Source organism: Caloenas nicobarica, chromosome 2, assembly GCF_036013445.1.
Source record: "Caloenas nicobarica isolate bCalNic1 chromosome 2, bCalNic1.hap1, whole genome shotgun sequence".
Classification (NCBI taxonomy): domain Eukaryota; kingdom Metazoa; phylum Chordata; class Aves; order Columbiformes; family Columbidae; genus Caloenas; species Caloenas nicobarica.
Genome location: NC_088246.1, coordinates 3,054,023 through 3,079,805, shown reverse-complemented (window position 1 = coordinate 3,079,805; position 25,783 = coordinate 3,054,023). Strand labels below are relative to the sequence as shown.

At 44.9% G+C, this 25,783-nt stretch overlaps 1 protein-coding gene across 1 annotated transcript in view; it reads right to left on the bottom strand.

Annotated features, from left to right (window-relative positions):
* The window catches only part of WNT3A (Wnt family member 3A), a 40,730-nt gene extending 16,528 nt beyond the window's left edge, over window positions 1-24,202 (bottom strand). Inside the window, exon 1 of the mRNA XM_065628551.1 lies at window positions 23,968-24,202. Coding sequence (XP_065484623.1) covers window positions 23,968-24,094 — 127 coding nt within the window. The 5' untranslated portion in view covers window positions 24,095-24,202. The remainder of the gene's footprint in view (window positions 1-23,967) is intronic.
* Between the last annotated feature and the right edge of the window lie 1,581 nt (window positions 24,203-25,783).

Sequence of the window (25,783 nt, the reverse complement as noted above, 5' to 3'; positions counted from 1 at the left end):
GGGTCCCTTCTAGCCCTCTCCCCAAAAAGGCAAAAAAACCCAAAAGGCAAACCCCAAAGACTGCTATGAAGAACAGTTCCACTGGTTAAAATTATACAGGGAAGGAAAAAAAAAATACATATAATTGTATTCTGTTATCAGAAGCAACATGGTCGAACAAAAGGATCGCCTTCGCCCACCTGAGAATGGAATGTGAGGCTCCATTTCGCTGCTCTGATCGTATTTGACAGCCCCCCTCGAGACTGCCTGGTTGGTATGGCAAATCGTCCTTATTACCTGCTGGGGTGAATGAATCCTCCTTTGTGCTGGCACTGTCACGCTGCATTAGGTTGACAATGGCCCGAGATATTTTATATGAAATTTGCCCTCACTTGTGATTAGCCAGCATCAACTAAGTCATAGCAACCTAGAACTATGCATTGGCCGGGCCCCGTTGTCGGCCGAAAGGGAAATCCCTATTCAAATGGTTTAATAAAACAATCTAAAGGGCGTGTGAATCGTGAAAAGCATTTTCACTTTTCTCTTTAGCTTAATCTCATGGTCGCTGGGATATTGTGCTCTGAGCAGACCCCAGCAGGGTGTGGGCTAAGGTCCCCCATCAACTTCTTTTACAGCCTCCTTTTCTGCGAGTTAATGATATACCGGTGTGATTGCCTCCCGCAGCAAGAAGAAACACGCATTTGATGAAAAGGATGGACCTCCTAACACATCCTAAATGGCAACAATTTCTCATCCAAAGGTCACAGGTCATAACCTGGATTTTGAATCACCACCCAGATCTTTTTCAAAAGCCCCTGCTAAAGCTGGGGGATTCTGCGAGGCCGTTTTACACACACAGAGACACACACACACAGACACCGCGTTATCTCTGGAGGTTCTCGCTCCCCTTGAGGCCTGGGTTTAGTGTTTGGAAATAACTGGATTTTCCCCTGGTTTTGGGCTACAGTTTGCTGCTTTTCACATCCGCTCAACCCTGGGTTGCAATGCAGGGAAAAGCACAAGAAATAGGCGGGCAAAGCAGAGATGCATCATCTCTCTGCGAGATGCCTCCTGAGCTATGAGAGAGTTGGGGTGCTCGGCCTGGAGAAGAGAAGCTCCAGGGAAACCTTATTGTGGCCTTTCTGGACTTAAAAGGGGCCTGTAAGAAAGATGGGGACGGACTTTTTAGCAGGGCCAGTTGTGATAGGACAAAGGATGATGGCTTTAAATTAAAGGAGGGGAGATTCCGGCTAAACATGAAGAAGAAATTTTTTACAGTGAGGGTGGTGAGACCCTGGCCCAGGCTGCCCAGAAAGGTGGTAGATGTGCCATCCCTGGAGACATCCCAGGCCAGGCTGGACCCTTCCAACCCAAACTATTCTATGATTCTGTGATCCCAAGAGGGGCACCCAGAGGTCAGCAGCACCCAGGGTACCAGCAAGACGTTCGGTTGAATCAGCAGCTGGCCATTCACCCCAACCGTGGCACACTCCCAGCCTCCAGCAAAGATTAAAGGTCTCAAAACTCTCCCCACTCACTTGCACATGTTGAAAAGCTCTCCCAGTGCTGACCCCTTGACAAGCAGGATCTCCCAAGGATGGGCGAGATGCAGCCACAGAGATTTATTTGTGGATGCGATGGGAGGAGAGGGAAGGAGAAGCAAAGGGTTCCCCTTTTCCATTCTTGCTCTACTTCGTTGCCTGGGCTGGAAAGCAGAGGAAGGCAACAGGTGCAAGGTGTCCCCAAAGCAAGCTGAAAGCCAAGTGCTCATCTTAACGTTTACCCAAAGAGAGGAGCACTCTGCACTGCAAAATGAGGCTGGAAATCCCCAAGAAAACAAGCTCCCTCATGAACCTCCTCCAGCCGAGCTTCCGAGCACAAATGGAAGGTGAAAGGGAAAGCAGCACAGAAATCTGTTTTGTTTTCCTCACTTTTATTTCCTCTTCTCTATCTTTTTCCCCTCGCCTTCCTGAAGCCTTGAGCCTCTGTTGGTTGTAATGTCAATATTCTCCTTCAATTTCTTCCCACCGGAGCTCAGCAAGAATGGGGCTGCAGGAAACATGCACAATGAAAACAGCCCATGTTCTCATGAGGGACCCTTTTGGCTTTGGAAATCCATGTTAACCTCTCCTAAAAGGTGTTCACATGAGCTGTGGTATGTTTTCACTGCAGCTTTCCATGTAATTGTAAGTTTTCTGGGGCAAGGAGTGATTTGGTTGTTATGTGCTTGTACAGTATTCAGCACAATGGGGCCCTGATCTCTGCTTGGGGCCTCAGAGTCTACTGTAATACAAATAATTAACCATAATAGAGCTGGGTGAATATCTTAATAAAGGCAGGGAATCAATTTGAGGCAATTAAGCAATTTTTCGGCTTGCAGAATTTTTTGCTTTACAGGCTCAATTTGGAGAAGGGAGGAGATTTTTGGGTGCTGGGGGAGCTGCAGGGAATAGCTCAGTCACATGCAGCAGGCTTTAGCAAACTTTTAAAAATTTTTTCCCATTGGATTCAGTTTCACCCAGTTGGGGAAGCAGAAAAGTTTTATGCAGCTCCCAAAGCACAAAAGCCAGCTTTTATAATTAGCTTGTGAGAGGAAGCGTGGTTTGGAGGCTGGGTTGATGGCTCCTGATGGAGAAGGGGCTCAGTCCTAAACAACATGACTTTCAAACAGCTCATCTGCTCTGCCTCTACCCCAGGTGCCCACCTGTGAAAATTGAGAGCAATCGCTATTTTCCTGCTTTCTAATCCCAAGCACTTGAGGACACAGCTAGCTGCTAAAGCAATGAGGATTGCAGATTTATTTAGACAGAGAGGAATAAGAAAACTGCAAAGGCCTGGACACAGACTGGATGATTTAAAAGCAATTACAAGTCAGCAGATAAGCTTTGGATGACAGATATTCTGATTATAGTTGGAGTTCTTGTATGATTTGCAAGCGGAAAAAGGAGCTAAATATATTGAACATTTGTTTAAAGTTGTATTCAGTTCTATACTTGTCCATCGCAGAGGGAGTGCATGTGAGGACACTACAGCAAGGACCACATCTTCTAAGTAACCTCAAGAACTGAGCTACACCACCCTTTTCTGTAGGAAATAACTATAACCTCCATAAAAACATCTGCTGGCCAAACACCTGCAGACACCGAACTTTGTCATGCATAGATCTTTTATGTCCAAGCCTTTGCAGGGACTCTAGTGACCAACAGCCGTGTTCTAAGAGGCATTCCTTAAAATTTTAGTCCTTGAAAGATGCAATCAGAATAGTCACAACAGAAAAAGTGAAAAAAAATGAATATATCCCTCCATACACCATTGCGCATTGAAGTCTGTCAACTGGTGATCAGCCTGTCGTTGGCCCCAGACATGGAAAAATACATCCTAGTATGGAATAACTGAAGAAAAGAATCTGCATCACAATGCTTTGAAAGTTGACCTGACTCTCTACTGCACCTATGTCCTAACAATGGTTCATTTTAGCTACCATGAAGAGCTATTCTGTCATCCTGATGGTCTGAAAATGTCATCAGTTTGATTCGGGAAGTTAAGAAAAACATGCAAGGTGAATACTTGGCTAGGAGACCACCCAATAATCTGTGACACTCAGAATAAGAGAACTTGAGTTGTTGGTGAATATAAGAGCACAGAAATGACATAAATGGAAGTGTTCCATCAGCTTCACTGTCAAATGGTAGACAGACATTAAATAATAATAATATCAACAATAAAATAGCCATAACTTGTATCTATTTGTGATTGAAAACAGTGAAGCTCTCTCGCACAGAAACAGCATCTACTTTGCCCCCACCAATGTGAATGGGCTTTGTGTCACGGACAACTGTCCACCCATGTGTCTGTGCCCACACTGGTGAAGTGAGTTCTCATAGAATCATAGAATAGTTTGGGTTGAAGGGACCTTCAAAGCTCATCCAGTGCCCCCCCCTGCCATGAGCAGGGACATCTGCACCAGCTCAGGTTGCTCAGAGCCCCGTCCAGCCTGGCCTGGGATGTCTCCAGGGATGGTTCATCCACCACCTCTCTGGCCAACCTGGGCCAGTATTATCACATCATCCTGTGATGTGGGCAAATGCCACATGCTCTTACTGCAGGGACAGGGAACCAGTTCAAGGACTGAGCTGTTTTCAACTGGAACATCCAGTCTGGGTTAGAAGAATGGTCTGGGTTTTCTGATGCCCACTAAGAAGCTCTCAGACAAAGTGATTTCTGTTCCTCACTGAGCCACGCTCATTTTTGAATCAGTGATCCCCAAATAGTTTCAAAATTGTGGATAGATGTTGTCAAGACTCTGTTACATGATCCCTCCCATAATCAGAATTGCAGCACAGATTTTGCAGCATGAGAGAGCTACTTGACCTCAAAAAACCCGAACCAAAAAACTTGCTGTAGAAGTAAAGGATACTAAACACCTCCAGACAACTTTCTCAACCACTCATCATTCGTATTCATAAGACAAGCCAATTTCTTATGCTTACCTTATTTTTTCTAGGTTTCTTAAGTTCGAACAACACCCACCTACCTAATTAGAGGATGCAGCTTTCTCATCCAGCCCCGTGCCACACACTCACCAGCCCTCGTGGCAAGAGCCACTGGAAGTGTGCAGAGATGCTCTCTCCAATGGAGATGATCTCTTGCAGTCTGAACTGCACATGGATTTTGCCCTCCCAGGCAAGCAAAAAGATGCGCAACCAGAACATGAATAACCACCAGGTGGGGATTGGAGTCTCTCTGAAGAGAGATGGGGGCTGTGAGCAAGTGGGAAGAAGAAGCAGGTGCTGGGGGTTTAGATCCAGCTTGGATCTCAGTCTCTGGGTTTGTCTGCGTTAACCCGTTTTAAGCCAAATGATAACATTTGCTTTGATGAAGCATTCTCTTCCTCAGGCTATGCTTCATTATAGTATTTTTGCCTCTTTTCTTTCACACCGTGGGGCTTTTCCAGAGCCTCTCCAGTCTAATTGCAAGAAAAGTTGCAATTCCAGCTTATACTTCTCATTCTTGCTGCTTTTAATTCACCAAATGCCTGCTTGCCCATGTGTCAGCCCTGCCCTCGTATTTGACAAGTGGCCGCGATGTTATTCCTGATTTTGCATCCTAAATGATCCTGTAGTTCTGCTACAGGTTGTTAAAGAGCATCCACACCCCACAGCTATGGGTGTGTGCACTCCGGAGTTGGTGGGAACAATTCATGGCTCCTTATCCAGCATATTAACTTGGGGAGGGTAAGGAAGGGTGATGACCTGTTCTGCCTACAACATCTTCAGTGACTTCAGTGGGAGCGGAAGGCGTTTGCCAAACTGCTGGAGAAACCCAGTACCTTAAGGGTTTTACTGACAGTGCACATTGCTTTCATCCCTGCCTATCTCACAGCAACAAAAATCAAAGCCATGCATCCTGCAGCCTCTTGGGATGGGAGCTGCTGAAGATTCCTCTCTTGCTGTTAAATGTAAGCTCCCTCAGTGGCAGCACTGCTGTTGCCCTGTGTAATGAGTGGGGGTAGATGAGATGTGAAGTGCAGAAGAATTTTTTTAAAAAAAGAACAAGCAAGAACCCTTAGGAAATGTCTTTGAAAATTAGTTGCTGAATAAATCGGGTAAAGTAAAAAGTGTGTTTTGGCCACCAGCAGAACAACATGGGGCCTAATTCTTCTCTGGGCCTGGTGTAACTCAAACCAATCTTTTTATAATTCAGTGGAAATGGCAGAAAATTTAAGTCAGCATAATTAGGGGTACATCTTGGTATAGGATAATTTTTTCCTACAAAAACCTTACTTTTTCTAATGAGACACCTCACTTCTCATTATTTTGCATGAAACTGATATCTAGATGCCCTGGCAGGCTCAGACCCTGCTCCAGAAAACCTTAAAATCATAGATATCAGGCTTGGACCTTGCACCTTTTTGCCCAAAGGCAGGATCCACTCTGCCTAAACTATCCCTGACAGATGTTTGTCTAACCTGTTCTCAAAAACCTCCCAGGTCGGAGCTCCCACCCCTTCCCCAGGCAATCTGTCCTCATGCTTCACTACCCTCACCGTTAGAGTGCTCTTCCTAAAGTCTAACCTCAGTCCCTCCGGCTGTGATTGAGCTGGACATGGAGGAGAACTTGTCAAATTAACCTTGGCAAACCAAAGGAGGAGGAGGAAGTGCAAGGGGGAGAGAAAAACAAAGTGATGCTGTGAAACTGTGTAGCAGATCAGTTGTGGAGCTGGGAATAGAGCTCAGCTCCCTTGGCTCCATGACTTAAGCCTGCGTAAGCGAGGGAGTCCTTACCTTATTAATCCCACTGGGTACCTCGCCTTTTTCCTGGCGTTTTTTTTTTCTACCCTCCCTCTTCTTGCTCGCTTCCATCTCTCATGTTAATTTTCCCTGCCTTTCAGCATCTCACATGTACCCGCAGAGGGAGAGGCTGTTGTAACGTATGCAGTCTTCGACTGATTCATCCCTTTGCTTATACATGACTAACACTCGTGCTATTTGTCTAACTATTTCGACTGATGTACATTTAATATGTAAAAATTTAATTAAAGTGTTATTCATAAAAAAATATCTGGGCCAGTTTAATTTTTTTTTTTTAAATACCTAAAGGGAGTATTCCAATTAGGGATTAAATGCCAGAAAACACTGTCAGATTTTTTTTCCCCATCTCTAATCAAAGCAGCAGGTTTTGATATTATAAAGAAAAAGCCACCAAAACCACAACAATATTTACAGGCATTTGGTCTGCAGGTGTAGAGATCAATCCCGAGAGAAGTTGAGAACTTCCAGCTCTCGGTGGAAACCGGTGGAAGTTACTCTGAGGAGAAGCCAACTATGTATGCAGAGCCAGCTCCTTACCTAGTGGATCTGTGCTAGTGCTCTGATTGGAGAATTTGCTAAATCTTTCTAATCAGCTTGGTCCTGCAACCTTTAATCATGTAAATGGTTCACATCTTCAGTGCAGTTTCAGACTTGCCAGCAAAAGGGAAATTGGGATTTGTGCTGGCACAACCAAGTTTCTGACGGTTATGGGCCTGAAAATGCATCCCTCCAAATAGATGCTTCTCCCAGGTTAGCTGGGAGGAGTAAAAACTCTTGGGCTTGCATATTACATGGCCCAACAAGTCTCTTTAGTGGACGTCATTCAGGAGCTTAGCGGATATATTAGTGTTTGCCGCTTCCAAATAGGCAAGGACTACCAAAATGAAGGAGTTAGGTGGAAACAATGGCCCAAGAAACCACAGCAATCGTCTTAATTTGTTCATCCTAAAAGGACCAACTTGGTTTGGGTCTTGGGAAAAGGCTGAAATCGAACCACCCAGTCTTCAGTTTAGCATCATCCAGACCTGATTCACAAGCTTGGTCAGAAAGTCTGGTTTCCAGCAATTTCAGGTAACTGTGCAATAGTGGTTCAGTTCAAAAGTCTGCCCGGGACAAATCCTCACAACAAGGCTGGTTGTGTTATGTGCAGTGCACAGTGGGCGGTATAACAGTGAGGACACAGAATTCTTGTGTGACTCAGAACGAGGTGCCACACCAGTCAGTGCTGACGGTGGCCCTTGGTCTCCCTGCTCCTTCCCAGCCTCATGTTGTCAACCACAAGCCATGAAAACTTGTGCTCCCTAACAAACTCAAGACTTTCAGCATGAAACAGCAAAGCTTCAAGAGCAGTGATGACCAAAATATTCAGTCACCCCCATCCCAAGTGGACATCTTCATGCCAAAACTTCAGCTGCTCCATGGCTGACATCTGCCTATAGGTTTTTGAGACCTTTTCAAGGTTTATCAAGATTTGCGAAAGTCTTGAAATGCCTCACTGCCATTCCAGTGCCAGAAGTCTCAGAAACCAGTGCAGAAATCTCAGAATTGTCCTCAAACTGGAGTGCCTATTTCCTATATACACCAAAGAAGTCACAAGTGCCACGTCAAAAAGGAGGACAATGGAAATTCTGTGTGTTATACGTAAGGAGAGGTCCCCAAACTCTCTGGCTGAAGGCTGCTGATGAGTCATGAGATCCATTCTTCAGGAAGACCTCCAAGACCATTTAACCCAAGTCTTAACTTCAGGCATTTTTATGAGGTTATTGCAAAGGCTCAGTCATTTATGTCTTTGGAGGGAGATAGTAGGGTACCTGAAGTATGTGTTAGTACGTGATTCACCTCCATGGAGCAGCAGCCTTGCACTGCACAAGTAGGAGCTGTTAGATATGCTAATACGCAAACACAGGCCTCATCTTGAAGTCTTAAGAGGGGATTAGAGCAGATGAGTCCTCATTTAGTTTTCCACAACAGTGGTAGAAATAAATCTGGCTGCTCTTTTGCTGGGTGTTAAAGGGGGATTTCCTGGTGGGTGGGTCCCCTCAGTGGAGTATTATTGTCTTGACAGTGGGGCGGAAAGGAATGGATTAAGCAACTGGCAATGGGATGTGGAGCCTTTGCATGTGCTGACAATGGATATGAGCTGGGGAGGGTGGAAAGCTGTCAGAAGACTATAGGAAATCAGGTTTGGTTCCTGGCTTATTCCTGGAGACCACACTGTTGCTCTTGAGATGGGCATTACTCATCAGAAACTCAGTCATGGCCCCCACCCTGAGTATGTCACTGGTGACCAGTGATAGGGCTCAGGTGTTGTGGACACTGCTGGACCTCCTGATGTGGAAAGCGGTCGGCCACTTGGAGCTGCTGAAGTTGGGTCACCCATACACTGCCCAACCCTGCAGTGGAGTGATAACAACGCTGGTAAGAAATGTTAACTCCTGCCCATAAATCACTCCCAGGTCCCACCATCCTCTTGGTTTTCCTGAATATGTGCATTTTTTTGCTATGTTTCTTGTCTGTGGTGAAGATTTTGGCATGCTTTTCTTCTAATCTGCACGTTTTGTCTTCTAGTCTGGATAAGTGTAGGTGCTATGGGTGTCACCATCAACTTTGGTGCTAATTTGGGGGATTGGTGCAAACCTACAGGGAGTTCAGGAACTGAGAGCAGAGCTGAGCAAAACAGAGCTGAGAATGATTTTCCACTTCACCCTGGAGATATGGTATCATTTAGAGGGGAGAGATTTTGGTAAGGATCTGCAGAGATTCTTCAAATTTCAGGGCCTATGTTTGCCCTTATTTTAATGCTAAGTGCAACATGCTGATCTCCGAAACTCCAAGTCCTGTTGAGTAAATACATTTAACTTAAGAAGCAAAATGCCCACGATCTGCAGATTCTTATAGTCTCATAGAGCTGTTTAGGGATCAAACACAGAAATGAAGAGCTCCCAGATGGTAAGCCCTACACAACGAAGACGCATAGAATCATAGAATCAATTTTGTTTGGAAAAGACCCTCAAGATCGAGTCCAACCATTAACCACTGTCACTAAACCAGTACTTCACCCAGTCCTATGACTCAGTCAGGTGAAAACCATTTTCAAAGCAAGGAAGCTTGTGTATTAGTTCAGCTGAGTATCTTAAGTTCAAGGCAGGTTTGGGTATTATCTTCAGTCAGTAGCTTAAGTCACAGCTGCTATTGCAGGAACATCTCTCCAGCAGCTCCTGCATCACATGTGGCTCTCCAAAGTTTTGCATATGGCTCTTTGCCCTGGCTATAGTATGTAGTTGGTTAGCAGGAGGGCTATGTTGCGTGTGGGCTAGAAGCCCAATATCACTGGGCTGTATTACTCTGGGATGTGGCTTGCTTGCCCAGACCAGCTCCAGAGAAGCCAACGTCATCCTCTGAGGTAGTCCTGGTACACCTCTACACCAGACTTTCTGATGTACATCACATATGGCTCATAAAGCAAAGAAGATCCACCATCTCACACTGAGGTTCATCCCAAGCTGTCTGATCCAAATCAGTACCAAGCTTAGCTCTTCTGTCATTTTAAGACAGGCTAATTGGCTCAGTTGCCCAGTGAGAACTAAGAACACCATTCTTCTTCTGGCAGGGTTGATGGAACCAGAGAAAAGTCTTAAAACATCAAGAGACATGAACGTCACAAAAGAAGGTGTAACCCTGGATTAACAAACTAGCAGTCAGCTCCAAGCCTCTCAAATGTCAGAATACCCAGCCCCAGCTAGAAAAAGCCTAATATACTTTCAGCTTTTGGTCAATCACTTTATTGGTCAACCCCTTTAGTGGTCAACCCCATAAAATAGGCTAATATGTGTAGTTAACAGTTCAGAGTGCTTGACGCAATGACCTCACTGAGTTGCAACACAGGTGATTACAGCCTCTTTTCCAGTGGAGCTATAATGCTGATACATATATTTTTAAATTGCATCTTTCCAGCTCTGCAGATTTTGAACAACTATAATTTTGTAGCCAGCGCCAGTGTATGAGGCTTGTGCCAGAGTTGTAATGGTGAGTGTGGATGTTTGAGCAGAGTATCATCCATTTCTAAAGCATCTACCTGAAAAGTCAGGTTAAACATGGAGATACGTTTGGGTTCCTTAAAAAACAAACAAAGAACAACAACAACAAAATAACTAACTAAGCCCACAAAAGAAACACCTTTTTCGCTTTTCTTTTGCTGCTCTTTTTGAGAAGGCATTGACATAAGTCAGGTTGATTCAAAGATTTCAGGGAAGTCACAATAGCCTTAACATGAATAATGAACAAAAGTATTAATGATGGGACAGGAGTATTCTGAAGGTTAGTGATCTGCTTTTGTTCAAGTGAGGAGGTTTTAGGGAGGGTTTTTAACTCTTACACTTGATTATTCTTGCATATTGGTTATTGATTATATGGTATAGCTCCTGAAACCTTAGGACAAACATTGGAAACATGGAACTGGAAACCAAGATGGTGCTTTTCTGCTGTCTGAGAAGTTCAAAAGCTTCATTGTCCATCTGGCCTCTTGAAATCCAAAACAAGAAGGCAAGAATCCATCGTCTTGCTTAAAGGAGGTATTTTATGATAAGGCATTTGTATCTTCCTCATCTCTTTCCCAGTCCACAGGGATCGGTGACATGATATGGGGATGTGTTTGGACCAGGATCATAATTAATAAAGCCATGAAAAGAACTTTACAAAAGCTATTGTTTGACAGTGTCTTGCCTTCAGAAGCTCACTAAGTCATTTCTGATATGTTCAGGTGCAAGTGATGTGCACATTAACTTCTGGTTGAGAAGACACTGTGCTCAGGCAAGCTAAATACAGAGAATACTCCTCATCACAGATGCTGGGCACAGAAAACACTTCAATTACAAATCTCGCCAGAGTCCTGCTGTGCTGGGCACAGATCGAACATCTAACACAGACTGGTTGTGCTCCACAAAGCTCCCATCTACCTCTCTGAAAATACATCCTTATCTTCAAATTCATCTGCCAAGGAATCTATATCCAAAATGCAGTTAGGAAAGCAGACTGAAATCTTTATACGAACAGAAACATCTTTCTCCACCAAAACCAACAGCACTAAAATACTTTTTCACCTTTTGTTTCTTCTCTAGGAAGAGCCTGTGCAATTTCCTGCTGGACCATCTTCATGACAGGACTCTGTCTATAACAGGGCAGAATGAGTTGTGGATTTTGGGCTTATCTTGCTGCAGCTCTCATTTTGTAAAGCTGTAAGGCTGCTTTATGAATTTAGAGGGATCCTTCGGAGAGTCCTGCTAATACTTTGCTCTCAGTTAATCTGGATTTGGGCAGCCTGTCAGAATGAAGGAGTTTGGCAAGTATGTCATGCCTAAGGCTAGTAAGGAGGGTCAAAAAATCGAATTACTATATTATGGGAAATCCTGTTTTGTTTTATATTTAAGAGTTGAAAATCAGATGGAAAAATGTCAGATATTTTTTGCTTGAGAAGATAAAATCATTCAGCTTCAATAATATCAAAACACTACAACAGTCCATAAAAATATTAAGGTGCAGCAGTGTGCTTTTTTGATAGTTTCATGTCTTTCTATTTTGACATAAGATCTCATTTAAATTAAAAATAAGTAAAATGTCTTCTTTTCAAGAACTTAAATGAAACTATCTGAAATGAAAAACAAAACAAGAAAGCAAAAGCTGTTCATTTTTGCTTTGAAATTGAAGAGGTCCTGTAAAACATCCCCATTTTGATGCAGCTGCCTTTTCTGATGGAAAAGTGGCCCAGAAAATAAATAAACACACTTCACAAGATATAATATCTCCTAGGTGGGATCCTGTGTGCCTAGCCTAAGGGGTCTCCAACTTTTTTATGGCTCCGGGTGAACAGAAATATCTCCTTGCGCCCTCCCCACCCATTCACACTCCCACAACATCCCTGTGGCAACAGCTTCCCTGGGAAAGTAGCATGATTAGGAAAGGATAAACCATAATTATTAGCTATCATTTAATGTGATTTAGCACCTGGAAATAATGGAGAGGAGAAGGTGCCAGATGCTTAGTCAACAAACTGCAGCCTAACAGGAAGCGCTTCATGAAGCATTACTGCCCCATCGATCAAAACTGAGAGCAACAGACATAAGTAGGCCAATAAAACTACCTAAATTATGTTGCAAGAGCTGCAGGGCCCTACATATGACCTACTTTGGTATCGTTCTCTTTGAAGTATCCAGTTGTTGCTGTGGTGCACTCTGTCGTAAGTGGAGATGTAGAAGAAGGAGGACGTGCTCCACTGTCTCCATCACAGCCAAAAGCACAGCCAGAACCAGAATCAGAACCTCCCTTTTCTGCCTTGCTACCCATCACTGATCCAGGCTGGGTCTGGAGAAACCAGCCAAATAACACGTATGCTTTGTAAACTGGTTTTCTTCTCTAGGAAGGGTGAGATAAGTCAAGCTGAAAGGAAAAGCGAAAGACACTCTCCATTCCTCTGCCCATGACCTGTACCCACTCTTGAGTTCCACCTCAAGCCATGTGGACAGCTCTGTGTTTCCCAGGATCTGTATGTGCTTTGCTGTCAGGTTTTAGCTCCAGTCACTCCCTGAAGTTCACCATTACATCTTCTATTTCCTAAAAAAGCCTGCCCAAAGCAAAACAAAACCACGGCAGTTTCCTTCTAGTCCTTCCCTAAAGCATATCCATACTGTGACATATCTACAACCTTCTTTTATGGGCCCATCTTATAGTGATCTGCTGTAGGCAACACTCTTCTGGAACCATCTCAGTGACCCATGAGAGCACATTGAAGGTGAGCAGGAAACAACACACCATGCACTTCCCTGCTTAATGTCTTGGGTTCTACTTCACACAGTCCTCAGCTACCTCGGCTTCACCCATCTCATGCTGTTTTTTCCAAAAAATGATGCTTCCGTGCAACATCTCTGCTTACCCTGGAGTGGTGGAAGCCCCTGCTTACGACAGCTGGGTGCTGCCTCCCATGAAGCTCTCTGATCCTGTGACTTTGCACGCCCCAAGACTTTAGAGCCTCCCAAAATCCTGCTTTCCTCTTACTTCTGCTTTGTCCTCACTGCTCAGTCTTATGTCAGCTGTGCCTTAATCACTCCTATGAGCACATTGCTCACATGCGCAACACAAATCCAAAGAGTCGTAACAATCCTTTTGAACCCTTCCCTCTTCCCAGTGGCTGACCTCTGCCTCCTTGTTAATCCCGTGGATTTTCTTGGATGACGAGCGCTTCCTTCAAAGGATGTGCTCCCTGAAAGATGGGGCTGAGGGAGCAAGGAGAGGTTGATCCATCAAGGCACAGGCTTTCTCCTGCAGCAGACCTTTGCAGGGAACATGCGGGGAACTATCTCCTGCCAAAACATGCCTTGGCTGTCTGCCTCATCTTCTCTGCAGGAGACAGCCCCGTTCCCCTCCCATGCGAGCACACAGAATCACAGAATAGTTTGGGTTGGAAGGGACCTTCAAAGGTCATCTAGTCCAACCCCTCTGCACAAAAGGAGGCATGAAGGGCAGCTTTATGTGCCCTGTTTTTCCCCTTGCTGCCCTGTCATATCTGCTCAGGGAGGAGGGATGAGAGGAAATTCTCTGCTTTTTATACAGGAATCCAACCAGATGATCCCACAGCCCCTTCTGGCCTTAAAATCCCAGCATCTATTCAGCACTGCCAGCTCATAACGCATCTCACAGGGAAGAAAAGCCACATTCATGGGCTTGGATCCCTCTTTGTTAGACGACTTTGCTTGTTTTGGTTGTTTGGTGCATAGGAGCGTGGGCAGATACATCTACCACCTCAACCAGCAAAAGTCGCCCTTGCAGACCTAGAGGACGGTGAACCTCATCTCCAGAGACATCCCAAAGTGGTGCTTGGGGGTGAAGCCCACTGTGTCCTCCTTCCCCCCCGCAGATGAAGGAGACCAAGCCTCCGCCGTCCCCATTTCCCTCCCTGGCTCCCGTCCATGCGTGTGTGTGTGTTTGTGCCACCCCATTGTGTGCCGAGGGCCCATTTGGGGCTGGGATTCTCCTGGGACAAAGGGATGCTAATCAGCTCCCTCTACTGTTGCCTTTTGTCTAGGACTAGCTCCCACGCTTGGACTTGGCACTCTGGGATGCTGCAGAGGGAGCTCCTTGTTGCAACCAGCCTGAGCCCAGTTGGGGAATGCAATGTACCCAGCAGGGAAAGGGGAGGAAGGGGAGGGGAGCGGGGGAAGGAAATAAATCTATAACTCTGCTCAGCCCCACTCCCTGCCAACCCGTCGCATTGTGCATGCTGCCCGAGGCAGAAGTTTCCAGTGCCTCCCGCCACCGGGAGAGAGACGCCACCGGTTTTGTAGCCACAGGCTGTCTTGTTCCTTCTTCCCTCCCTGATTCCCCGTCTAATGTTTTAGTCGCCAGAAAAAAAAAAAAAAATCTCCATGTCAGGGCTGACAGATGAGGGTTGGTACAGTGGGAGGGAGAGGGAGCATAGAAAGCAAACAAGATCAGCTCCTGGCATTGCTGCCATTTCCTTTTCACCATCGCCGCTCTCCCAGGCTCGCAGCCCGTGTCTGGGTGTTCGCTGTTTACAGCTGTTTACATGGGCTGTCTCATCTCCAGGGAACCGTACAGATGCACAAGAGCCAGATCTTTATCCAGGGATCACTTTTTCAGGTGGAGAGGTGACGAGGTCAGGGTCTCTTGCTAAAAAGCCTAGGTCACACTTAAGCCCACCAAACCCAGGCCATGTACAGCCTCCAGTTGACTCACCTGAATGCACTGAGGATGGAGACGCAAATGCAGCCAGGTGGGATGCTAACCATAATCTTCTGACTGCTGTACCAGACGACTGCCCAGTGTTTGCCCTTGAACATCTCTGAAATCACAAGGGGCTGAAGTGACCCCTACTTGCCCAAGTAGCAAGTGGTAGGACAAGAGGAAATGGCCTCAAGTTGTACCAGGGGAGGTTTAGATGGGATATTGGGAAAAATTTCTTCCCAAAAAGGGTTGTCAGATGTTGGAACACGCTGCCCAGAGCAGTGGTGGAGTCACCATCCCTGGAGGTGTTTAAAAGACACATAGATGAGATTCTCAGGGACATGGGTTAGTGCCAGTGTGCGGTTAATTGTTGGACTCGATGATCCTGAGGACCTTTTCCAACCAAAATGATTCTATAATTCTGTGATTCTATGATGGTGACCTGGCCCTACCAGCAGCCCTAGAGTAAGAGAAGGAGCTCCTCTACCACCTCACTGGTGTCCTGTTCCCAGAGCCTGAGGGACTAACACCTTGGTGAGTTTCCTCATCATCTCTGTTTGCTGCCATCACAATTTTGCTCTTGCCAAGGCCCTGTGAATGCTGCTGGTCTCCCAGTACTGATGTGGGCTACAAACCAGAGACGTGGCTACGGCTCATCTTGATTTCCCCAAACTGCATTTCCTCTCTGATGCTGCTGCCGGGACTGAGTTACCTACATAAAAACCAGCGCAGAAATGCTGCAACTGTGAATATGGGCTGTTCTGTACCTGTGGGCTGGAATGTGGACTCAGGCAGTGCAGCAATGTACACGAACTTATGTCTCATCACCGGCTCCGAGATCAGTTTACACTGACACTAAACACAAGCGATGCTTCTGTCTTGAGCCAGGATCTGCCAGTCTTCTTCCCAGCAGCACTGGCAAATCTCTGGCCTACAGTATTTATGCATCTTGATGGCTGAGCAGAGCTTGCATACTCACATTTTCAATCCTGATCCTTCCAGTTTCCTTCCCCATAGTTACAGGGTAGAGCTTGTAGATCTCCGTTGCTGATACCAGGGCAGCTGCCCAAATTGCCATTAGCGGAGAGGTAGACGGGGTGTGGTTGGAAATCAGATCCTCTTGGGAAGAGTTTCATGAGAGAGCAGAGAGTACCTCCTACATGTAACTAACCTCCTGGATGGATCAGTATCTTGTGGCTTTCTGCTCATGCCTTACTTTATTGCAGAAGTGGAAAAGTCTGATCTAGAGCAAGGAAAAGGGGGGGAAGCATTTGGCACAGAGACAACTGAGATGCCAGAATGCCATCAGGAAAAATATGATGAGGTCTGCTAAACATATTAGTTTTAAATCATGCAAGACATTATGAGATGGTATTATGCCTGAAATAACAAGGGACTGCCTGGATTCAGTGGTCCAGGAGATCCTTTTCAGTGCCATGTTCTTGCTTTAGTAAAATGGCCTCTCCAACAGAAGGTGGATTTCAGGATAGCTTTCTAACAGAAGAAATATGAGGGGTGGGCATATTTGCCCCCAAAATGAGCCTCTGAGACATGGACATGGAAGTTTGAGCCTGTAGCCCTAGGCTCCCTCTATAGTCAATGGAGAGAAATAAACATCTTGGTATGATTCATGTTATTCTGAGATAGGTGTCTAAGATAGGTCAGATGAATTGCTCTCTGGAGATGCCGATTACTCTCCACTGACTGCAAAGGGAGCCTGGGGTGACTAGCTCAGACTTTGACATCTAACTTTGGTAGATGAGATCAGGCCTATCAGAGAGCCTAGGGAGCAATATTGTTACAACACAGCAAGAAAAAAAAATAGGGAGAAGACTTGTGTCTCCGAGGTATTATAACTGAATTTAAAAGTCTTTTTCCATTCTTGCTAAACCCAGAGAAAAAAACCTCACATGGATTTTGCTAGAGACAAGATGAAGTTTCTCATCCACAGTAGCAACAGACACAAAAGATTCAGCCCATGAACACAGCTACATTTTGGCTTTCTTGAGACAGACAAGACATGGAGTTTATCCCTAAAACGTCTAGAGTCCACAATAAACCTAGCTGCAAAATAAGCCTAGTCCAAACCAAGCCTAGCTGCAAAGGTAACAGTGCCCAGCATCCCGTATGAAACTGGATGTGACTTGAATGCCACATCTCTCATGAGCTAGACAAATGCCTGCGCTGCCCTTCATGTGGTCCCAGGGAACAGGAGTCTTCTCATCAAGAGCCGGTCTCCCTGGATTCCCTCAGTGATTGATGGAGAGATGTAGAAACTTCAGGGTGTGAATAATTTAATACTAACTGTCTAGAATACAGCAGATGAATCATCCCTCAGAGGACCCCAGCGTCAAATGGAACTCCCTTGACCTGTCTCGCTGTCTGACATAATGGACCCAAACTTTTGCTGACCTACTGCTCTTCTGCAGGCCTCAATTTTAACTTTTTATAAAGTGAGAGTAGTAAAGAAAATGTTTTGTTCTAGAAGATTTATTCTGAACCTAGAAAAGGAAAATATAGTGGCCAGTTTTCAACAGCAGAGTGGTGTTCCATTAGAAATGAAGAGACTGGTAAAAGGGGACGTAGATAGGTTGCCTAACTCTTGGTGGTATGTCAAGGCAAGATGCCTTTTGGGAAGAGATGCCATAGCCAAATTCAGATTTTGGTTTCATTCCAGAAGTCTTTAGGGGAAATTCTACCGTCTGCATCATGTGAGAAGTCTGCTTGGATAATCTGACAGACCTGGCAGGCTGTAAATATGCAGTGTGTACTCTACTGTGGGAAGGACAGAAGCATTTGAGATCCAGAGATCTCATATCTCTACCAATAACACACTATTATTGCTGTCCCTTTCCATTGACAAGTGCCCTTCAAAGAGATTATTTGGTATAATTTTCTGAGGGACATTCTACTTTGTCTATAAGACAGTGTCATCTACAGGAACATCAGGAGTGAAGATAATAGTAATTCATGGTCTCCCTGGATAATATGACAGGGAGATACCACCCCATCCCATCCCATCCCATCCCGTCCTGTCCCGTCCTGTCCTGTCCCATCCCATCCCATCCCATCCCACCCCATCCCATCTCATCCCACCTTGATTTGAACTGGAAGTTCTGGAAGGCAAGATATCTACCCAGTTTAATAATGAAGCAATCAAGTCGTTTTGAATACTCCCTATTTCATTCCATGCTCATCCTGGTAACTGCACAAACAGAAGCCGCATCAAGAAGAACATCCCTTTGCTGGACAGGAACAGGGTTAACCCAGGGGGACACGAACAGTGGTCACTATGCAGCTTTTGTGGCTCTTGTCATTTGCCTTCTAGCAGGGTTGACGACCGACAATTGTTTCCGGAATGAACTTATGCCTCCCAGCCTCTGCATCACCCATTAGGCTCTCATTTGTCCAGTGGGCAATTTGATATATGTCCTCAGAGGACACATCCGACGGGCGCAGACACTCGACAAAGCAACAGGACGCTCGCGTACCCGCCCTGGCTTGTTCAAACCCCCTCGCAAACTCCCCGACGTACAAAAAGGGATGGTGGTGGCTTCCCAAGGTCGCACGAGTGTTAAACTCTAATAAACAAGCCCTGTCGGTGAAAGCTGAAAGAATCAGAGCCCTCTCCAACAAAGCATTTAATCCAGTTTGGCATCACCTTTGACATTATTAGGGATCGCAGTGACCCTAATCCAATCAGATTGATTAACTAAAGCGGAGACCCCATAAGCTGACCCCCCTCTGGCCTCTGCTATTTAGTCCTGACCAAACAGTGGGAGAGACGTGCCGTATTTACACCACAATGGGTCCGCACTGAGAACCTGTTTCATTACAGAGCGACTTAAACTCCCATTACTCCATCAATGTATCATTCTTCAATAGTTCATTAAAAGCTGCTCCTCCACAATAACTATTAACCATTTCTCAGTCCAGCTGGCAGGTTTAAAGCCCCAGCCAGTCTTTAGCAGAAGGAGGTGGGAGTGAGTGAAAGAAATAGATGGACAAGGGCTCCCTTTTAAAATTTAAACGAACTGGGGGCTTAAATAGTTTGAGGTAATTTACTTTTATTGAATGGGGGGGGAGGAGAGGGAGGAAACTTTTATTTTGGCTTAATTATGTGTCGAGGTCCTTTAAAGAGAAAAGGCCATGATAAGCTTTTATTGTATTACTTCTCTTGAGGTCAGTTCATATTTCTGCCCAGAAGAATTTCAAAGAGACCTCGCATGGTGTTGAGAGACTAGAAAATGCCCCATAGCTCAAAACATGAACAGTGTCTTCAGTCCACAAATGTTAAAAACAGGGTGAAGGACACAGTTTCCAGTAAATACCACTTGAGATGGAAAATGCCCGTTAGGTTGCACAGTTCATTTTCTATTGCTAGTGATGGCATGTCCCTCTACTACATCCTCCAAAGTTTTATCCTGTATATTTTTAAAGGCAACTCATAAATCTTCCCTTGTCCTTGGAAAACTGAAAGATGTGGCACCTGCCTTACAAACTGTCAAATCTCTAAGGCAAGTGGCTGGTCATGAGCTGTGGCTAAGGTGATCACTTAAGGTCTTGTAGCTATGGCCATGTTCTACTCCACTGTTTCACACAATACAGGTGAAGTAACCATATCAGTCCCAACAAAACAAATGAGAAGAAATTTTTTCCTCTAGAAGTTACTATCTTAGAAAAGTTCAAGTGAGGTGCTCTGTCCTCTGTCCAGTAATTGAGATTTGAACCTCTGAGAAATTACATTAACTGTAGTCTCTAATATATGACTGGTGGTAGTAGTAAGTAGGTTTAGATAGGGGGGGAAAAGATCAGGCTCAATTCTTTTCCTTCATATGTATCCTGTTCTTCGCACTCCCAATAGTTTAGGGTACCTGAGCCATCTATTTCCCAGCCCTTGGCAAGAAAGACCCAACAGTTGCATCTATCTGAATGTTTCTCCATGGAGCTGCACAGATGCTTATACACTCCCAAGGCCACAAAGGAGGAGAAAAACCCTCTTTCAACAGCCCCGTAGCAATTTCACCTCCCGTTAATGCCTGAATCATTCCCCATGCAGGTAACACAACACAGCGAGGAAAGCCGCTCTGTTCCTTTTGAATAAGGAACATTTATTCCACAGCGAAGGACAGGCAAAACTGAGTAATCGAACAGCTGAATGGGATGGGGACTTATGAAGAGCTAGAGGGACATAGGGTCAATCCTGTCAAGGGTTGCCCCCAAATAGCAGCAGATCTGGTTCCCCGGAACCATTCCCTTGTAGCTGGGCTCATGAACACCATTGCTGTTTAATATGTGACTCATTAGGCCTGGCTATGGAAATGTAAAAAAACCAAAAACCAAAACCAAACAAACAAAAAACCAAAAAAACACAGAACCAAACCCATAAAAATAGTTGTTGCTAAAACATGTGGGATATCTTTCCATAAACAGGCTGATGGGGAAAAAAAAGAGTCTGGTTTTAGATGAGATATCAGAATATGGCTCTTAATGGGACCAAAGTCTGGTGACAGTTTGGCACCGCTGAATCACAGCTCAAGCCTGGCCCTGAATTAGTAATGAGATAGCAGAGCAGCAAGGGCAGCCCAAACAGTGAGGCAGCCTCAGTGAGATTTCGGCCTAGAAAGTATTTCCTGAAGGCATAAAATCAGTCCTTTTCAATGAAAGAATTTCAGATAGTCTTGTAAGGCAGAAGGGAGTTGCTTTAGTGACTATGCTTGTTTGTGCTGAAGTAGGATGGGGTCCTTATTGACTCAGATGAGAAGCTGAAGTTAGATCTTGAGTAACTTAAAATTCAAGCTGCAAAGTTTTGCTTGCTTGCTTGCTTTCTCTCCTTTTCTCCTTCTCTCTTTCTGGGTAGGAACTCAAATATGTTCCTACCCTGGGGGATCTGCCGCACAAGAATGTGACTGAGCTGTTTTTTTTCTCCCCCCCTCCTGCTGTAGGTGAAGCAAAACTGAAGGGTGGTTTGATTCTCCCTCAAGGAACAACATTCTTCAGTTATGAAATCGTCCCAGCCTTCTTTCCCTCCCTGAGCCTGGCTACTGACATCCTGCAGTCTCAAGCAGGGACGGACCCTTCGTGTCGAGAATGTTGTGAGATAAGAGAGTTTTGGGGGCATGTGGGATTGGGGCTCCTTCAGTCAGCGAGGAGGTGAGGATCATTTTCCTCCTGCACAGGGTGTCATTGCTATAGGAGATTTGGAATGTCTAATCCGAGAGCATCCGTGGTAAAACACAGGCTCAGGTTTCCCAGATTCATGGTGGATGCCCCATCCCAGGAGACATCCCAGGCCAGGCTGGACGGGGCTCTGAGCAACCTGAGCTGGTGCAGATGTCCCTGCCCATGGCAGGGGGGGCACTGGGGGAGCTTTGAAGGTCCCTTCCCACCCAAACTATACTGTGATTCGATGTGTCCTTGCAGACATCCAGCCTTGTGATGAGGCCAAGGTATTGGGTTATCTGGTTCACTTACTGCCTGTGTTCAGTGAATGGTCTTGGGCAAGTCACGTTGAGCTTGTGTCTGTGAGAAAAATATTCAGCTTGGCTCTGCTGACCTAGTTCAACTGCTATAGTCACCCTAGAGTGATGTACCCAAAATGGGTGTTTTAATTGCATACAGAATATTGTGGTATGATACTTTGGTATGGGCTTAAGTGCACCATGCTGCAGATCTTACAAAGGTAATTATTTTGGGATGATCTCTCACCACTAAGCCTGAATAGTGACACCAGCATTAATACGGTGTCTTGGCTCCCCAGCTTTAATGGGGTAACTCCACCAGTTGAAACCACCTGTTCTCCTTCTGGGTTCTGGCTGGTGGAGGCCCCATCATGATACAAATCAAGGCTTTGCTCTCCCTTGGCTGCTGCATTTTTCAAAATTCATCCAAGAAGTAATGCCCAAGTCTCCTCTGAGTAATGCAGCAGGGGAACAAAAAAACACCCCTATCTCCAGATGGCAAGCCTCAGGATGCCAATGAGCCCCAAGGTGAGTGTAGATCACCTACACACGCCGAGTCAGGACATTCCCTGAAACTATCCCAGGTGCTCCCTAATCTCCCCATACGAGCTCCGATGATGCTACCCCACTGTTCCAGCCAAAGTCATTCCAACTCTCAGGCTGCCAGGAACCTGCAACTGTTTTCCTTCTGTGAAACCAAAAAGGGAAGGAAGGAAGGAAGGAAGGAAGGAAGCAAGGAAGCAAGGAAGCAAGGAAGGAAGGAAGGAAGGAAGGGGGAAAGAGAGAAAGAGAGAAAGAGAGAAAGAAAGAGAGAAAGGAAGGAAAGGAGAAAGAGAGGAAGGAAGGAAGGAAAGAAGGAAGGAAAGAAGGAAAGAAAGAAAGAAGGAAAGAAGGAAAAAAGAAGGAAAGAAGGAAAGAAAGAAGGAAAGAAGGAAAGAAAGAAGGAAAGAAAGAAGGAAAGAAAGAAGGAAAGAAAGAAAGAAGGAAAGAAAGAGAGAAAGAGAGAGAGAAAGAGAGAGAGAAAGAAAGAGAGAGAGAAAGAAAGAGAGAAAGAGAGAAGGAAAGAGAGAAAGAGAGAAAGAAAGAGAGAAAGAAAGAGAGAAAGAAAGAGAGAAAGAAAGAGAGAGAGAAAGAGAGAAAGAAAGAGAGAAAGAGGGAAAGAGAGAAAGAGAGAAAGAGAGAAAGAGAGAAAGAAAGAAAGAGAGAAAAAGAAAGAAAGAGAAAGAAGAAGGAAGGAAGGAAGGAAGGAAGGAAGGAAGGAAGGAAGGAAGGAAAGAAGAAAGAAAGGAAGATGGGGATATCCAAGCCTCTTCTGCTGGTGCTGTCCTAAGAGAAAGCAGATATGTTCTTCCACAGATCTGGACGGAGCACCCGGACTCACCACCTGGGCAGGAATCAAATGCAAAGCAAGTCTGCCCCTTGGATGAAACCCTTGGTGCTAAAGGGAAAGGCAGAGCTTGACCCAGACTTACTGAGACCAGCAGGAGCAGGCTGGACTTTAAAAGGCATACTGTGAGGGCAAAGAAGGATAAAACAGTTCTTATGGGCTAAAATAGGCTCAGGCCAATTTAGAGGGGAAAAGACCAGATACTCAGATTACACCAAGTGCTTAAATCCCACTGCATTCAATGACTTAGGGCAAAACATTTCTAAAAGCTCCCACTTATATCGATGAGTGCTACGTTAGAATTAGTTGCCTGAATGAGCACCCTGTCTGAATTTGCCACGTTCATAACCAATTAAAGCGGAACCATTAATTGATGGTGATTTCCTCAGACCTTTGATCTTCATTTTATCCCGTTGTGGTATCAAAACTGATAGTATCTGATAAGTCCAGCCAACAGCCCGTCAACTCGCCTCCGCAATTATTGAGGGAGCTGAAAATGTGGCATGAAATGCCATGGGGTCAGAAAAGGAGCCAGACATCCAGCTTGACCACTGAAAACACAATAATCCTTTGTGTTCCTTGCAAGAGGCATAGAATCATAGGATAGTTCATGGGACGGGCCCTGGGAGGTCTCTAGTCCAACCTGCTGCTCCAAGCAGGGTCAGAGATGACCCCACTCTCTGCACAATCCCAAATGGGGCACTTCTCTGTTCTATGCATCACCTGTACTATCTCAGTAGAGCTTTGGGGTAGAAATAGTTCTTACCTCTGACTAGATGTTGTTTGTACAATGGAGATGGTGGCATTGGGGGGGCACACACTTACTAGCTATCACCATGAGAAAGCTTAATAATCCTCTTTTCTCTACAAAAGACCCTCTGAGTCAAGTTGAAACTACTTGGATGAGGTCCTGGGTCAACAAAACTTTCCCCACCTTTGTCACATGTCTCCTTTATCAAGACAAAGTCCCGTCTCCAGCAGCCCATTCTACATGATGCTTTATCACAAGCAAATGAGTTCACAGTAGATTTCTCAAGATCTCTGCTGCTACTCCACTATGGATATTGCTGTTTCCAAACCCATAGCACTGCACTCACCTTTATCTAGCACAGGCCCAAAAATGGCTAAGCTGTCATTGACGGTTGTGCAGTTCCACCTTCTCCCTCGAAACTGGTGTTGGCATTCCTGGATCCCAATCTTTACCCCTTCTGCCACACTGGGCATGATCTCCACATAGTTCCGACAGAAGCGTAGCTGCTTGGGTACGAGTCCTGGGATGCTCCCGCAGAGGATGGGCTGAGTCCCCAGGGAGGAATACTGGTGACCAATTGCCAAGGACCTGAGAGAAAAGAAAAAAAAAAAACCACAAGGAAAAAGAGATGCTGTCAGTCTGGCTTTCACCTTTGTACTTGGTTCACAAGAATGGGGACAGAAAATCAACATCTTCAGTTCCTCTGCATTCCCCTCTCCAGGAAACATCCTTTCCACAGTCATTCCTCCCCAAAACATCATCAACTCTCTCCTGAAGTTCCCTACCAGCCCAACAAGGCAAGCAACTCTGCCTTTAATATCTTCCCATCTCTTCATTCTATCAAAACCTTAATCCATCATTGTGCTGCTTCTTCCCAAAGAGGCTCAGCTCACACAGCTAATTTGCTTTGCAACCAGAGGGTCAAAACCACGTTTCTTTCTTTGAAAACCAAGCACACTTGTATGAGAAAAGGTAGGTTTTATAGAAAGTTTTGGCAGCTGATGAATCCCAGGGATTAGAGAGTCAAAAGCACTTTCAGAGCTACACAAAGTAATAACACCAACAGTAGACGAAACCATACTCCAAGTATTTGGAAGGGGAACAATAAAAATTGATAGCCATCACACAATTCAACAATGTGCCTTATATTTTTCAACTTTACTAGCTAACTTCTGTGCACTGAAACCGACCCTAAAGTCTCAAGTAGTTTGGACCTTGAGAACTTAAAATAAACCCAACTCGGAGTTAAAGCTGCAGGAGCCACCCCATGATGCTTTCATAAGCAGTTATATTTCCTGTGCTGTAGAGGAAAGTGGATGGAAACATAGCCCTGCTGGAATAGAAACAACCCAGGGAAATATACTCCTATAGCTTAATATGGGTCCAACATCAATGCTATTCCCCTGTGTGAATAACTGCACTCATGTTACTAGAAATATTCATGCATAGGTACATACAAGTTTGGAGCCAGTACTGGCATATTGGTAACTTCCTTGAAAGCACAGTCTAGAAAAGATTTTCTACTCTTTAGCAAAGTATTTCCACACCTAATTAATCCGGATATGTGCTCTGCAAAGCTGAATAGTAGGGCTTTCTAATCCAGTTCAAATGCTCTAAAAATAAGTTATTAAAATGGCTGCCAGTGTCCTTCTGGTTGTTAGTTTAACACATTTTCACTTTACTTTCACACCAGTTTCAATTTGGGAATTTTCAAAAGTAGAGCTGTATTTTCACAAAACGTTGCCAGCTTTGCTGTACTGTCACAAGGATAGGGAGAGCCTGCTTTGACCATCAATCCGTACATTGCTTCGGTTAAAGCGAGAAGAGTGAAATTAAAACAAAAAACCCAAACAAAACGACAAAACAAAAGCTAAAAGAACAAAAACAAATCAACAAAACTTGAGTGCAAATTCTGTGCTCAGCCAAATGGAAGTCTGTTGAAAGGAGCGTCCATGAACCATTAGGTTGGTTGAAGCCTTAGAGACAAACAAGTCAGCTATGCAGAGAGATCAGCAGATATGTAGCTAATTATATAGATTTTTAAAGTGTTTTTACTAGTGTTTCTAATAATAACTTTGATTACTAAAACTGAAGGGATTTTTGGAGTATAATTTCCTTTTCTTCTAATTAAATCTCTTGATTGACTTTTCTGCTCAGAATTA